The 17,506-nt window shown below is 41.1% G+C and overlaps 1 protein-coding gene and 1 pseudogene across 1 annotated transcript; both read right to left on the bottom strand.

The window, feature by feature from the left end:
- Window positions 1-248: 248 nt before the first annotated feature.
- On the bottom strand, window positions 249-11,427 carry LOC127792974 (gamma-interferon-responsive lysosomal thiol protein). Its single transcript, XM_052323683.1, has 5 exons — window positions 10,986-11,427; window positions 10,811-10,876; window positions 10,406-10,546; window positions 1,194-1,286; window positions 249-950 (listed from the first exon to the last, which is right to left on the bottom strand). Exons 1-5 carry the CDS (start codon window positions 11,244-11,246, stop codon window positions 771-773), a joined length of 741 nt encoding a protein of 246 aa, XP_052179643.1. The 5' UTR covers window positions 11,247-11,427; the 3' UTR covers window positions 249-770.
- Window positions 11,428-12,969: 1,542 nt separating this feature from the next.
- LOC127807804 (cinnamoyl-CoA reductase 1-like) lies at window positions 12,970-17,362 on the bottom strand (annotated as a pseudogene).
- Between the last annotated feature and the right edge of the window lie 144 nt (window positions 17,363-17,506).

A 17,506-nucleotide genomic window follows, 5' to 3' on the forward strand; every position in this document is an offset into this window, starting at 1 on the left:
CGAACAGTAAGGAAACGTTCGTGATGATGTGTTAACTTAAAAAAAATAATAATAATCAAAACATTTTGTTAATGCCACGAAAAGCCTAAAGTGGAGCATACGGACACCGTTCAACACGTAAAAATGTTGTTTCCCATTTCAGCTTTGCACCATTACTTTCTTTCTCTCTTCCCCCTTTTTTATGTTAGTGGTGTTCCATTCCCTAGTAATCTTTCTTCGAATTAATAGTCGAAGCTGGGGAGCCAAGATAAAATAAATGTTCCTATACAGAAATAAGTGTACATAAATTACATCATCTCTTTGGTAAAAAAAAACTTTCCTCCAAACATAAGCATACAAATCAATCGTTGCCGCATTAGGCGCCAAATCTTCAATGCTTTTAAAGTTTGCAAACGTTTGCTTCCTTGACTCATTTGCCATGCAGGTACTGCCTTTACCCAAATTCAACAGCAGCTCACATGTTAACTTAATAATGCATGAGTTACTGGTAATGCTAGCTGTACAAATGTACAATTCTAAGGCCTACATAATAAAAAAACATTTTGATCAACTCCTCCTAGCACCACCATGTATACTGTGACCAAAAGTAGCATCCACAAGTTTTAGAGACTCTGCTTAACTAGGACACTAAACATTAAGAAACCAACTACAAAACATTTATTAAACAGCAGGGGAGACAGGACACCACATTGTTTATTTAGTACTACATGAAAGGCATTTGTTTACCATGAAGTTGCAATATCAACTTCGTCCAATCATGACATTATATCTTATTTTATCCTTGACAGGATTGACTTTGATTCTACTACTACTACTTCTTCTTCTCTATAGCAGACCGCAGGAAGAGAAGGGCCAGCCCTACCGATAGTGAGGGTAACTTCACTGCAAGCTTTAGGCACATCCGTGCCTTTATAAGCTTTACAGATGTAGCTCATAAAGTTTTCATAGTCCTGCAAAGCAAGACAGAAGAGTCAATTTATGCACTACCAATTTTCTTCACCATATTTGCAATTATTCGTGCTTGTTGAACTTGGGACAAAGTGACTAATAACATCATTTACTAAAGAATTTAGAGCAAACCATATATATTGCACCAGAAAATTGTAACTTAAATGAGTCCTGACTCGGTGGCAAACACCAGGAAATTGTGAAACAGGTGACACTAGTAGAAGAAAACACCATCAGGAACTAACCTCATAAAGGGGTTGCCCATCAACAACCACCCAAGGTACATATTCGTGGGGAGGCTGAAGGGCATTTGTCTCTGCGGCATACTGTAGTTCAAGCTGCAAAAATGTTAAACTTCACAATCAAAAAGTCTTTACAGAAGAAACATTTTCACTGTTCTAAAAAACCATGCACACAAATAAAGGAAAGATCATCATAGTTGATTTAGATAATTTCATATAGATGTTGTACTAAAAACACAAAATATTGTATCTGCCACCCATGTTCCAAATAATCTAATACCTTGCTTGATCCACATTTTGTCCATATTCAATCACTTGTCACTTTATACTCCATACAACCATTCTCGAGTTAAAGAGAGGCACATACACCAATATATAGGAGATAATATAAATGTGGGAGGTGATACTAGAAACACATCCATCAACATCGATCAACAATTATAGTAGTCACAAGCCAAAAATTGCATGTAACTGCAGCTAGTCTTGGGGGAAAACAGCCAACCGGATATCATGGAACCACATCAGTACCAATAAAGAGGTTTATAGTACTGAAGATTGAACATATTTGTTGATACAAATGCCCTGTTTCTTAGCCACCAGTTCCTTTCTTTATATATGTTTGAACAATTGGCAGTTTCCATGTAGCCGCAAGTATTGTTGTTGAGACTGGATGCCCCCTCTTCTGGGATTGGACTTCATAGTTTTTCCCACCAAATATAACATTTAGTTCTTGAAAGACCATTTTTGGAAGATGGGGTTGTACAAGTGCTCAGTAGTAGAGTAATTACATGTTCTATAGATGCAGGGGCGAATCCAGAAATCTATGTAAGGGGAGGCTGAAATTTTTTTTTGAGGTGTAGAACCGCACATCACAAATTTTGGGATGAATTGTAATTTTTTTTTTTTTACTGAGTTATTATTAAAAAATATTTTTCATATTAAAAATTTTATTTTAATAGTGGGTTGCCCTGGGCTTCAGCCCAGGACAGCTCACATGTGCATCCACCCCTGTATAGATGTATGTGTCTAAATGAAATAAAACAAGCATTGAAAAAGATAAAAGAATGAAATAAGTTTTTACCAAAAGAGATAGAGAAAGAATAAGAAAACTCGGTGAAAGACTCTTAAGTATGATGTGAGTTATACAAGTTTTACAAAAGATAAGGTCATGGATAAAAACGAAAAATTAAAATTCATCTAGTTGGCCCCACATTAGGATTAAGGCTTGAAATGTTATTGTATATTTAATCATTTTTGTTGTGCCATTGAAATTGAGGGAAAAAAAATAATAATAAAATGATGAAGGTTGGCCGCAAGGGCCAGCCCCACCAGCGAAAGCTCGCGGCAAGATAGCCGCGAGCTGGCCACTAGGGCCCACCTCGCGACACCATGCCGTGAGGCGCAGCCTAGTGGCTGCTAGCCGCGAGGCTCGCGGCCGTGTGGCCCGCGAGAAGCAGCCTCGCGGCTGCTAGTCGCGAGAAGGAGGCTCACGGCATGCAACCGCGAGCTGCCTCGCGGCAGCCCTTGCCGCGAGGCCTAGCTACCTCACGGCAGCTCGTAATAATAACCCCCCCCCCCCCATTTTCTGTTAAATCCAACCCCTTTAGTAATCGCCACCTGTCGGCTCCAGACACCCTTGAGAACTATGCCCTATAAATACCCAGCTACAGGACATTGATGGGGACCTCCAACTTCGGTAAATCTTATCACTTTGAATACACTTTTACTATTTTTTCGTGAATATTCATCGGGATTCGGGACTGATTTTGGCATCGGAGGGTCTTCGCGAGGAAGATTCCCGCGAGCCTTCTAACCCATTTTTTAACATTAACAGGGCCGAATCATTGCGGCGAACCTAACGGCGAGAGAAAAGTCTTGCAGCGAACCTAGCGGCGAAGGTAAAGTCTTGCGACGAACCTAGTGGCGAAAGCTAGTGGCAAGACCTAGCGGCGAGAGCTAGTGGCAAGACCTAGCGACGAGAGTTAGTGGCAAGACCTAGCGGCGAGAGCTAGTGGCAAGAGCTAGTGGCGAGAGCTAATGGCAAGACCTTGCGGCAAGAGCTAGTGGCAAAACCTTGTGGCGAGAGCTAGTGGCAAGAGCTAGCGACGAGAGCTAGTGGCAAGAGCTAGCGGCGAGAGCTAGTGGCAAGACCTTGCGGCAAGAGCTAGTGACAAGAGCTAGTGGCAAAACCTTGTGGCGAGAGCTAATGGTGAAAGCTAGTGGCGAGAGCTAGCGGCAAATCCTTGCGGCGAGCATCCTAACGGCAATCTCCCTTGAAGCAACATCTCTTACGGCAACCTAACTTCACCCGACACCGAGTTCGAGTGGACTCCACATCACAAATTTTAATTGTTGTATTTTGGCAACAACAATTTGACGCCATCTGTGGGAAACGCAACAAATAGCCAATTTCAGCACAAAATGCCGAGAGGGACAAGATCAACCAGTTGGACGAGCCTGCCTGACCCCACCCGAAGGAGCACTCGTACCAGGACGGGAGCCACGAAAAGCTCCCACCAGGTGCACTCTACAGTACCAGAATTTTCAGTAGATCACCCTAACAACGAAGTGCGTTCCGGGAACTTCCCTGTACTCGAATGCAACCATACCACCGGACTAGGGGGCATGGAGCATTCAGAGCAAGGAGAAGCACACATAGCTGGATTGAGGAGATACGTGACAGGGCGAGAGGAACAAGTCCCCCATGCAGTGCCCGCCAGTCAGGAACCACGCTCATTTGGACAATCTTCAATTCCAAATGGAAAACTCGCGGAAACTTCAAGAATAGCTCCACCCACGGTCTTACTCTCAGATTATGAACTATTGCGAAAGAATTTTGAGGAGCTGAAGAAACAGAATGACGAACTCAAAATGTCCAATGAGGAGAATATGAGAAGACTACAGGAAGTCATTACTTTGTTACGTGAACTAAGGCCGGACATTCACATGCCCCACATGGGACAAATCGATACAAGGGTAGAACATCGGAGATCCCAAGGCAACCCTTCAAGAGTTCCTCAACAGGGGATAAGAATCAGAACTCCAAGAACGAATAGTCAAGTCCCGGAAGTAACAGAATCAAGAAGAAAAAATAGCAGGAGGGCAAGAAAAGCTCCCATGTATAGAGAGACAACAGAAAATACCTACTCGGGAGCGCCTTATGACCCATCTCTCGGCCAAAAGAAAGGGAAGCAAGAAACACTTAGCGTGTTCGACATTAAATGCCTCATAGAGGAGGTGCTAGAACAGAAACAGGTAATGATGATATCAAAGGTAACTCCCTCGAAAGGGTTCCCTCTATCTGAGGAACTCCAGAGGCGACTCGTGCAACCAGGGTTTGAACTACCATAACTCTCGATATACTCAGGAAAGGAGGACCCCGAGAAACACTTACAACATTTTGTCACAGTGGCCGTGTTACATGGATGGAACGAAGTCACTAGGTGCAGGGCTTTCCCACTCTCCCTGGCAAGACAAGCTCAGCAGTGGTTCACTGAATTACCGACAGGACATATACGATCATTCGAACAGTTGAAGAAAGAATTTCTAGATGCATTCTCCGTCTATCTTCCAAAGAAGAAAAGTGCAATATATCTAATAAGTTTACAGCAGAAGTCGGATGAATCCCTAAAGTAATACATCGAGCGGTTTAGAGTTGCGACGCAGGAAGTAAGGGATCTCCCAATCGGATTGGCAGCGTCAGCCCTGCTAAACGGAACTACCTACGCCCCGCTTAGAAGATCCTTAGCCTTCTTCGAGCCAAATTCAGTGACTGAGTTGTTCTACCGAGCAGAACAGTTTGTCACCCAAATAGAAATTTTGGACGCAGGGGAAGGTAATAGAAGAGGAAGGGAAACTCAGCCCGAAGTGCGAAAGACCTTACAAAATCCAGAAGATGGTAGACACCAACAGGTACACACTACCGACACCACAAAGCAAGGCGATAGGAAAAGCTCGGAACACCGTGCACCTCGAGAGGTACTTCCCAACTTTAGCCCCAAGGGAAAGGACGAAGCACGAGACATAGAGTCAAGCCTATCGTCAAAAGCGTTCCTCGACCCGGTTAGAGGCCGGAATTATCTTTGAATTTTCCATTGTAATGACATCCCCCGATAAATAAAAGAATATATCACATGTATTCCCGTGGAGTAGGCAAAACTATAAGCCGAACCACATAAAATCTACAGGAGCCCATATTATTTGTATGTGTCTTGCAGGTATGGCGGCTCAAGCACAGCTCGCTTCCAATAGGTCAAGTCGCCTAGCTACAATCTGGTGCCGATGACCACGGGATGGCCCGGGATTACCAGAACATCCGACGCCTATGCCCGCAGACTCACCCGAATCCCTCGTTTGAGTTCGGTGCTATGCCTTTTTGGCTACACCCGACTCCTTGGTAGATCTGGCGCCTAGGTCTCCCGGCAAATTCGAATGTCTGGTAGGAATCCCGTGCTGGACCACTGGCCAAACCCAGATTCCCTGAGGTAGACTGGCCCTAGGAAGGCGGAAAAGAAGTGATCACCTAATAGCTCCAGCATAAGACCGCTCCCGAAGGTCAAGTCGCCTAGTGGCAATCTGGTGCCGATAACCACGAGCTGGCCCGGGATCACTAGAGGATCTGATGCCTATGTCCGCAGACTCACCCAGATCCCTCATTTGAGTTCGATGCTATGCCTTTTTGGCTAAACCCGACTCCTTGGTTGATCTGGCGCCTAGGTCTCCCGGCAAACTCGGATGTCCGGTAGGAATCCCGTGCTGGACCACTGGCCAAACCCAGATTCCCTGAGGTAAACTGGTCCAAGGAAGACATGAAAAGACAACAACCCTGTGACAACTCTGTCATGACCCCGCTTATCAGAGTTGAGCCATCCAGGTGGAATCTTGTGCCTATGACCACGAGTTGGCCCGGGATCACTAGAACATCCGATGTCTATGCCCGTAGACTCACCCAGATCCCTCGCTTGAGTTAGGTGCTACGCCCTTTTGGCTAAACCCAACTCCTTGGTAGATCTGGTGCCTAGGTCTCCCGGAAAACTTGGATGTCTGGCCGGAATCTCGTGCCGAACAACTGGCCAAACCTGGATTCCCTGAAATAGGCTAACCCTGAAAGACAGACATGGAGAACACAATAGCCAGAGCGCTATGACCCATTATGGTATCATCGAATGCTCCGGAGACTGTGCCCGTGGGCTCGTTGGGATCCATTAATTGAGTCCGGTGCTATGCTCCCGAGCTAGACCCAACTCCTTAGCTGATCCGACGCCTAGACCTCTCGGCAAGCTCGGACACCCGACTAGAATTCCATAGTGAAGTCTATCTACCAGGGGTATGGTTGCCCAGAGATAATTTGGTACTTCAACCCCTGGTCAAGGTAAGATCTTTTTGGGCATTCTGAAACACTTGGTTGAGTCAAAGTGCCAGACCCGACTCCTTGGCTAATATTTTTTACTCTTCAATTTTGTCTAAAGACAAAACAGAAGAGTGGGGGGCAATTGTTGTGCCATCGAAATTAAGGGAAAAAAATAATAATAAAATTATGAAGGCTGGCCGCAAGGGCTAGCCCCACCAGCGAAAGCTCGCGGCAAGATAGTCGCGAGCTGGCCACTAGGGCCCACCTCGCAGCACCATGCCGCGAGGCGCAGCCTAGCGACTGCTAGCCGCGATGCTCGCGGCCGTGTGGCCCGCAAGAAGCAACCTCGCAGCTGCTAGCCGCGAGAAGGAGGCTCGCGGCATGCAGCCGCGAGCTGCCCCGCGGCAGCATTTGCCACGAGGCACAAGTTGCCTCGCGACAGCCCTTGCCGCGAGGCCCAGCTGCCTCACAGCAGCTTCGTAATAATAACCCCCCCCCCCCCCCATTTTCTATTAAATCCAACCCCTTTAGTAATCGCCACGTGTCAGCTCCAGACACCCTTGAGAACCGTGCCCTATAAATACCCAACTACAGGACATTGATGGGGACCTCCAACTTCGGTAAATCTTATCACTTTGAATACACTTTTACTATTTTTTCGTGAATATTTATCGGGATTCAGGACTGATTTTGTCATCAGAGGGTCTTCGCGGGGAAGATTCCCGCGAGCCTTCTAACCCATTTCTCAGCATTAACAGGGCCGAATCATTGCGGCGAATCTAATGGCGAGGGAAAAGTCTTGCAACGAACCTAGCGGCGAAGGTAAGGTCTTGCGACAAAAGCTAGTGGCAAGACCTTGTGGCGAGAGCTAGCAGCGAGAGCTAGTGGCAAGAGCTAGCGGCGAGAGCTAGTGGCAAGAGCTAACGGCGAGAGTTAATGGCCAGACCTTGCGGTGAGAGCTAGCGACGAGAGCTAGTGGCAAGAGCTAGCGGCGAGAGCTAATGGCAAGACCTTGCGGCGAGAGCTAATGGCAAGACCTTGCGGCAAAACCTTGTGGCGAGAGCTAGTGGCGAGACCTTGTGGCAAGAGCTAGTGGCGAAAGCTAGCGACGAAAGCTAGTGACGAGAGCTAGTGGCGAAAGCTAGTGGCGAGAGCTAGTGGCAAATCCTTGCGGCGAGCATCCTAACGGCAATCTCCCTTGAAGCAACATCTCTTACGGCAACCTAGCTTCACCCGACACCGAGCTTGAGTGGACCCCACATCACAAATTTTAATTGTTGTATTTTGGCAACAACAATTTTATAAAATACACAACATTTTTCATCAAACATATTTTTAGTTTTTATTTTTAAAATTTTGAAAAGCAACAAAACAAATAAAAATGAACACATGAAAATTAATAGCAAAATCGAACAGGCCTCAAGAAAGTGATATCTGATTCTCAAATGACTTTGCAATAGGTAGACAAATTTTGGATGCACTGCTGGTTGCAAATGAATGCTGGGATTGTAATTTGAAAGATAAAATCCCCAAGTCTCATTTGCAAAGTGAATGTTGCAAGAGCTTACTACCATGTTTCTTGGGATTTCTTTCAGATTTTGGAAGGAATGGGGTTTTGAGGTAAACGGAGATCATAGATCAAGTGTAGCATTTCCTAATTATATTTCATTTAGTCAATAGGATTTCTTAAGGTTTTTTCGCATAGTTCTAGAGGTCTTAAGCGAGGTGAGCCCCTATTCCCTTTCCTCTTTATCATAGCTATGAAGGTGCTTAGTTAATTATTCTTAGAATGAAAGATTGGGCTAGTTTAGTGGTTTTAAGGTGGCGTCCAGAGAAGATACCTATATCAAGGTCTCTTCACATTTTAAGTGTTGACAATGCTAATCAAGTGTTAGGCTTTTAGGAGTTATTTTTTATGCTTTGAAGCAGTGTTGGGCCTTAAAATTAAACTAGCTAAGAGCCAGGTTGCCCCAGTGGGTGAGTTTAGTAAAATCCATAGCATAACAGATTTTTTAGATTGTAAGGCAGGTCTTTCACCAAATACTTAGGGCTCGCAATTGGACTCAGCCTTTAAAACCTAACCAGTGTTTGATGGGGTTATTGGGTGTTGAAAGTCTAGAAAGTCTAGAATTGCTTCCTAGAGGAGGTAGTATAGCTAAAGACTACAGAGTGACCCACATAAAGAGCACCCTCTCTAGAATCCCTACTTGCTTCCTCAGTGAGTAGACTTGAGAAATTGCAAAGGGATTTCTTTTGAGGGGCTTGGGACATGATATGAGCTCATGTAGCATCTAGTTGGGTGAAATCAGGTGTGCTCTCCAATACATGGGAATGGTTTGGGAATTAGGAAGTTGTGGGTCTTCATAAGTGGCCATGGAAGTTTGTTTGTGAGTGGATTAGATTTTAGAGGTCAAAGACAGTATCCTCTAAAGGGTGCACAGTCGAAGAGGATTAAGGAATTTTTGGTGATATTCTTTATCTTGTTTAAGGTAGGAAGTGGATAGAGTTTTTGGTTTTAGCTAGAGTGTTGTTATGGCCATCAGACATCGTGTGATTGTTTCTCGACCTCCTTATGTTTTGCAAGTGATAGGTTGGCTTCAATTACTGATTTGCTTTTCAATTTTTCGGGTATAGTTGTTTGGTCCCAACAATTCAGGCGTAATTTTCTGGACTAAAAAATTGAGTCCATAATAGCTTCTTTGACATTCTTCATTCTCAATTTGTCAGTCTAGGATGATGCAGGAGAAAGATAAATGGGTTTGGTGTCTATCAAAAGAACGAACTTTTTTGTTTGATCATTCTGTGGAAGATCTTGTGGAAGTCAAAAGTCTCCCAGGGCGGCTTTTTACTAGACAGTATTGCTTGGTTCTGTGTAGAAATGTGAGAATTTGTGAAAGACACCTCTGCTTGTAACTGAGTGTTGTCTTATGTGTAGAAAAGGGGGATAGTCAGCCCACCATCTTCTTATTCATTGCCCAGTGACCTGCGATATCCAGATAATCGTTTCATCATTTTTAGCATATAGTGAGTAATGCGAACTTCTAGAATGGAGTTTTGGTACTTGCAGGGGTGGGCTTGCTTAAGTAGGATTTGTTATTAGGGCATATTTAGTAGAACAAGGATATTAGAACATTCAAGAGAACCATGCTCATTTCCCATTTTCTTATGGGTGAGCGAGGACTTCCTCTTCTCCCTAGACTTCTTTCTTCCTTTTGTTTTATGATCATTTTTGTAAGTAGTGTCGTGATTTCTTTTATATATGGTTCACTCCACTAACACAATTCTTTCTAAGTAAAAACTCTTGTCAAAAAAAGAATCGTGCATATAAAAAAGGAAAATTTTGCCAATTAGATAAAACTTTCCAGGCAGGAACATATTGGTAGAGAAAAAAATTTGAACAAGCTCAATAAGGTATGCTTAAGCAGATTTGAAAAGCCTCCCTATGTCATGAATGATAATTATAGGGAAAACATTCAAGTACATGCAGAAAGGTTATTCATGAGATCATCAAACAAGAATTATGTTGCAAATTACTAGCTGAAGGAGATGTGCACACATTGGAAGAGGAGGAATATAAAATTCCAGCAAGTGCATAAAGAGGTTAGTCATCAAGAACAAAAAGGGAATTCTATGCAAATTACTTAATGAGGTATCTGCATATTAATTACCGAAAAAAGATATATGCACGTATTTGAACAGTGAAAGTATAATTACAGCAGAATTTGAAAATACTAGGTCATTAGAGGCAATCTGGAAGAAAAAATAACCACAATGCTAAAATTGCTATAATAATATAATATTATACAAGCTAGTATCACTTCTAGTAAACATTGTAAAACCTAAATGTACAAAATAGAGCCGTTACCTCTTTCCCAAGCCCACTATTGCAGCATTCAGCAACTGGAGATAAGTCCAAACCCAATTTGTCAAAACAATCTTCCCACTGGGAAGACATGCGCCTATAGACCAGATCTTCGATGCAAAATATGACCGAGAAGTGCTTGTTCTGCAAAAGAGCTCATGACCTTGTTAAGAGTACTAGGAAATGAACAAACACGCCTTTTTGTCTAGTCTACCTATTCAATTTACTATTTTCCAATACCTAACTACTCGGAGAAAACAAAAAACTCAATCTAACACAGGTTGCAGGTTTCTGAGAAGAATTAATTAGGATATGTCGCTGGAATAGATGTTCAGATATATTGAATGATATCTATAGACAGGCAGATACTATTCCGCGCCCTATATGCACAGGACAAGAGATCATTACCAGATCAGGCCAGGTTTCAATTGCACAGGCCTCGACGGTGTTCAGCAAGCATTCTAACGCGCCGTGCTGCATCAACCATTACAAGCAATTAGCAATGCTACTGATTATAAGGTAATAAGAGTCAAGATACGGTTGAAACCATTTACAAAAAAATAAAAAAAGATACAGTTGAAACCTGGCAAACGAAGGTGTCGTTGCCGCGGATCCTGGCGTTGCCCCAAGGGACGAGGTGGAGACGGACGATGGAAATAATGCCGTTCCGGAAGATATTGAACAGGTGATTGACGATGAAGTTGGCGCTGTAGGGGCAAAGGCTCTCGTAGTAGAGGTCGAGCGCGACTCGATCGGAGGAAGCGGAAGCCGAAGTGGAAGGCGGAGTGAAAGCGGGGCAGAGGAGGAGGAAGAGAGTGATCAGTAGGAGATTGGGAGAAGCCATGGCCGAAGCTTTTGACTTGGGGATTGAATGGAGGTTTCGTGAGTTTGAGAGCAGGAGGTGGAGGAAGGAAGTCCACGGACCACGGAGGTGACGCGGATAGGGAAGCACGTGGCGTGGAAGGATGCGCAGTGGCAGCTTGCTGGAGCTTGAACTTGGCTAGGCTTGACAATTGGGGGACGAAGAAGAAAATAGGGGTTACTTTGGTTAGGCTTTTATTTCTGTAGTTTTTAAATTAGATAGTGTTTAAATTAATAATGTGTCTTTTAAGTTATTAGTTAGTAATTATATGTTTGGTTTGAAATAATTGATAAGCTATTAGACATTGATAAAAAGATAAAAATAAATATGTTATTAAAAAATATATAAAATATTAATTTTATTAATTTATTTTATAAATTAATGTTTAATTGATAAAATTTTACTATTAAAAAATATATACATTAATTTTACTATTATAAATTAACATTGTATTAGCATAATTACTAAAAAATATGTTTTATTAAAATTAATATATATTATATGTTATATACAAAATTATTATACGTGTTATATATATATATATATATATACAATGAAGAATAAGATTGATAACAGAAGAAATAGGCGACGACGAGAGAAAGTAAAGTAGGCAACAAGAGATGCAATGGTGTTAGGTGGCTTGTGGGGACATATCTGGAAGCAGAGGTGGGTGGCGATGGCAGTAGTGGGATTGAAGCGGCCGAATTGGACTTGCGATAACGGTGAAGAAGCCGACTTGCGACGATCAAGCTAGGCAAAAACGACAGTGGTAATGGAGGAAGGGCTACAACAGTTATGGCAAATGCAAAAGATAGGAAAAAGAGATAGTAGGGATAAGGGTGTTGATAGCTTTTTGGAAAAGCAAAAAAGCTGGAGATCAAAAACTTTTCTCAAATATTGTTGTATTAACATTTAAGCTACATAGCTTAAAAGTTATGTAGAATTCTCACGTTATGTAACTTATAATCTACATAGCTAACTTAGACTATCTCCGACAAGGTTTCTTATTTCACTCCCTACTATATTTTAAATAATTCACTCTATATTCTAATTTTTTCTTAAAAATTATGCCTACTCCAACAACAATCCCTATTATCTTTTTTATTTGACTCTCTATTTCATTTCTTTATCAATGAATTTCAATTTTATTTATTTTACTTTACATATATGTTTAACTACTATAAAATTTTATTATTTATTTTATAATTTAATAATCAATATGATGATATTAAATATTAATATTATTTAATATATTTTTAAATCAATTTAATAATTTTTTAAAAATAATTATTTAATAAAATATAATTTAATAACAAAATTAACCATATACAACTTAATAACCAAATACACAACTCAAATAAACAATATACAACATCAATCATATAATAATACAAAATATACAAATTTAATCACAAATCACCAAGAAGACATTGTGAAGAAGACTCCATGAGGAAGACGTTAAAGTTGCTCATTGTTGTTGCTGTTCGTGGTTGTCGTTGCCGAATTTGGTGTGTGCTGCCACATCTCTTGCTGCCATTATTGTCCTATAACTCATCTTCACCTTTCTCTCATCTAGTTCTCTTCTCGTCTTGAGCAATTGGGGGTGAGGGAGATATAACGAGAATAATTCACTTATCAACATTGACGAGGCATTTGAAAATTATCAAATTTTTAGTAAAAAAATATAGCTACAGTGAACCTTACTAGAGCTCATTTTGGATAACATTCTCACTACAAATACCTTTGAGAAGCTAAAATTGACTCTGCTGGAGATAGCCTAAGAGATCAAACCGCATAGCCAAACGGCTATAGGATAGGTTACATGTTGCTATGCTCCGACATTTAGCTCATAAGCTCCACTTACTATCGTCATGTGGGACTAGAATGCATTTTGATTATTATTTTGCTTTTGTGTTTTGAATTTGGTTATCACTTACTCAACCACCATTTTGGGCCTATTCGGGCCCAGTACCATCATTCATTCACAGGGTACCAGTAAGGGCTTTTATTATTTTTTTTTTCTGTGGCTAAATATGAGTAAAGAATTTGTTTTTCTAATTTTCAGTCTGCTTTAATTTGGAAAGAGCTTTTTATTGAATTGGCAGTTGCTTGATTGAATTGCAAAAGTGGTTGACATTCATTAACCCCGTATCACCAACTAACTTGACCGACTATAAAGTGAAAAAGTGAAAAGCCCATTGATGATAGGGTTCTAATTCAAGAAATATATACTCTGCTCTTCAAACTCTCCACGGAATCCTTGATAATTTGTTCTACAGGACTGAATTGCAAACCCAAGTCCATCAGCTTCTTAGATGCATCCTTCGACCTCAGCATTCCGCGTTGAGTATCCCTTGGCAGTCTAAAGAGGAAAATTGAGTTCATTAGATCAACTAATATACCCAATTGTTAGTTTTATGTAATGGCAAAAATATTCAAGAGGGGTGAATTGAGATTTGGGTGATTTTAGACAAACTTGACGAATTTTAGCTAAGCAAGATACCAGGTTTCGAAACCTGAAGAAGTATGTTTCGAAACCTTGTTTTCTGATTAGCTTATTTTGAAACTTCTTTTATTTTTGAAAAACGATTCTTTTAAGTGCACTGATAGCACCAATAAATCAATAGGACGAACAAGACACGAACACACGAGATTTATAGTGGTTCGGCACCCGCCTACTCCACTACCTTCAAGCTTACCCACTTGAAGGATTTTCAACCAGAATCACTTTTACTTAGTGATCAACACACCAAAAGTTTTACCACAGTTCACCCTAAAACCTTACACAGTGAGTTTTTATGGCTTAACTCAAACCTTTACCACAATAAACTTTTTCGGGATAAACTCGAACCTTACAACTTGTGAGTTTTAAACTCAACTCAAACCTTTACAACTTTAAATGAGATAAGTAAAATTGATCTCTTACAGCCCAATGGATTTGCGTAATGAAAACGACTTACCAAAACTCGGCTATACAAACCTCTTTGGTTAAAGATTGGAGAGTATAGATGAAAGAATACTTGTAGCTTGCTTCTTTTTCACTTCACACAGCACACTTTGAAGATGGATACAAAGGATCTTCGTAGAAACCCTTCTAAATTGTTTTCGTTCACATGTACTTGTGAGTGCAACTTGTGTCTCTTTTGAGTATAGATAGATAAGTGCTCGGCTCTTTCTTGTCTTGAGTGTGGTGTTTATCTTTGCATTTTGAGGATCTGCTATGTATGTGTTGGAAAGCAAAGTTCTGACTTAAAATAGCCATTAGAGACAAGTTCAGGAAAGTAGATTTTGAAACATACATACTGTATTTCGAAACATCAAAGAACTAGACCAAGATTTCGAAACATCACAGCTGGACAAATTAAGCACTTAGAGACATAGACAAGTGGGAGACAAGATTCTTAAGGAATCTTATGGACATTAGAATATAAAATAGGTCTCCACTCAACCATTTAATAAATCAATTTGCAGGGCATGGAGAAAATATTTTAAAATGAATTTAAAGCCTTTTTATTTAAGTAAATGTTCAGCTCCCATGCTGCATTGTTTTGAAAAGATTCTACTGACATATAGTTAGAAGTTTCGAAACATAGATGAGAGGTTTCGAAACATGCTTAAAAAAAACTTCTTTGAAAAACATTAAGCAACTTATAAACGATTAAATGTTCTGCAGGCAGAGACTTAGATTTCGAAACATGCTTCTTAAAATCAGTATAGGTTTCGAAACATGATATGTAGATTTTGCAAACAATGAAACTTATAAGAACAGTGTTTTGAAACATGGACACTTGGTTTCGAAACATCAGGCATTTGGATTCTTTCAAACATGCAAGGTTTCGCGCCTAAAATTTCTTTATGCATTGTTTTGAAATATGACAACCTATTTCGAAATATGATTTTCTTCAAAGACAAATTTCACAACAAACACTTTTTCTCATATACCAAAAAAATGATACAACACCAATATCTCCTTGATAAACTATTAAAGTAAGATTGGGCGGTCATGAACAACAACAATTAATATACAGCAAGAAGTTCGGCTGGCTATCAGTCACTTGTTACCAAACTGAATTAAGGTACTCCTCACTCAACGATTGGCTACAAATACTTGAAAATGAACGGCTATAGCGTCAGAATTGAGAGATGTTTACAGCTAAATTCAGGAGATCATGATTCATGAAATACCTGGGGACCTTGTACTGGGGATAAAGTTCAGCAACCTTGGCTGCAAAGTCACCAAAATGAGATATAGCTTCCACACATAAGTGCCTTCCAGTGGCTGTTTTGCTTTCATAAAGCAATATCTGTGCTAGAGCCACATCCTTAACATGGACCACTTCCCCAAAGAAGTCCTCTAATGTATCAGTGCAGCCTGGCAGAGACAATCTAGAACAATTAAATTTGCCATCAATTCTAAGAGTTCAAAGCTCTATATAATTAGTTCACGGTTGTACCTAGTGTGAGAGCTTAGCAAGACCAGAAAGGAAAAACCTGATTAAAAGTCACAACTCAATTTCATATTCATAATCTATTAAGGAGGTCTTAGATATACATATTAGTTGAAGTGTTTTTGCAACATGCCATTAGTGTCTTACAATGACAGCCCTTTCACGTCTTTAACGTTGTGGATATACATAATTGAAATCGTCAACCTTGCGGTGCTAGTGCCAAAAATAGAAAATAACATTAGCAGTAAGGAAGGCAATACACAGGAACTATACACCAACTCATTCTTTCATGGCAGGTGTTTGAAGTAACTATTTTCCTAATTCTAGTTCTGGAACTGGTAACATGCTGAAGTTTACAAACTAGAGTTCATTTGAACTGGCCTAAAAATGGAGCTCTGGAACAACTAAAAGCAGAGAATGCCCCCAAGCGCCTACTCAATTGTGCTCAAACTGAAACAGATTTCGAGAACATATGTTAGTTTATGACAAGATAATTACCCTGAAGAAGACGAACGAGCATTGACATGCTTGAGTTAATGGTTGGGGGAAGAATAGGACAGTAAAACAGTTCCTGGAATCACCACAACCACATCCAAACTTTGCTCTTTGGCAAATTCCCAAGCAGCCTTTTCAGCAAGGTTTTTAGACACTGAATACCATAACTGGACCACAACAACATTCCACACACACACAGAAGTGTCAGAATTCAAACTTATCAACAGCAACTGACGAATGAGTGTATACATGAGGATACATGAGGAAAAGCATAATGCATGTTCAACTTCAATGATGAGAACATCAAAATGAAAATCAAAGAGAAGCAAAAACAGAGCAGTTCTTATACAAGTCATTCACATTGATATTAAGAAAGAATTCAACAAAAACATTGTTTCAGTTTCAAGAACATTAGTTAGTGAGCGCAAAGGAAGAAAGAGAGAGCTTCAGGAATTTAATTTTTCACCCCTTTGTGGCGGCAGCAGTCCACGTCGCTCCAGCAATCCTCATTCAGGATGACGCCGGCTGGCCACTGGTAGTTAGGAATTATGGTGGAGAAGGACGAAGTCACCACCACACGCCCAACGCCAAGCTCTTTGGCCGCTCTAAGCACATTCTTGGTGCCCTCAATCGCCGGGGCCAATATTTCCTTCTTTCAGATTAAAACACAATCGTTAGTAATCAGTCTAAATACAGGCAAAATTGGCAGATAATCAAGTAGGGATCACAGGCTTGAGAGCTAGTAGGTAGTACTGGTATGGACCTCGGGATTCTGAGATTGAAGAATGCAAGGGGATGCGACATGGAAGACGCCAGCGACGCCGTTGACGGCGGCGAAAATGGAGTCGTAGTCGAGGAGGTCCATCTGAAACAGACGTAGCCCCAATTCTGCTCCTTCTAGGGCTTCCAGATGCTTCGTTTCTTTTTCATTCTCTTTCATAAGAAGAGAAGAGAACAGTTAGCATACAGATACAGTATCAATACATGAACTAATACTGCAAAGAAAGAGTGAGGTGAGGGAGAAGAGGAGTTGTAACCGAGATCCTCGACTGTGGCGTGGACGATGTAACCGCGGCGGAGGAGTTGCCAGACGAGCTCCGAACCGATGAAGCCGCTCCCTCCGGTGACGCACACCACCTTTTGGTCTTCCTACATAGCCTCCTCCGGTGCACTGTAGCCTCGTATGATATGAAATCGAAGGAAGCAAGCAAGCAAAATATAGCTGATTTGACAAATTAATTGTTGGGAGTGGTGGAAGGAAGAAGGAGATACACAAGTTATATTAGGGAATGCTGCTTG

This window comes from Diospyros lotus, chromosome 1, assembly GCF_014633365.1.
Source record: "Diospyros lotus cultivar Yz01 chromosome 1, ASM1463336v1, whole genome shotgun sequence".
In the NCBI taxonomy this organism is placed as follows: Eukaryota; Viridiplantae; Streptophyta; class Magnoliopsida; order Ericales; family Ebenaceae; genus Diospyros; species Diospyros lotus.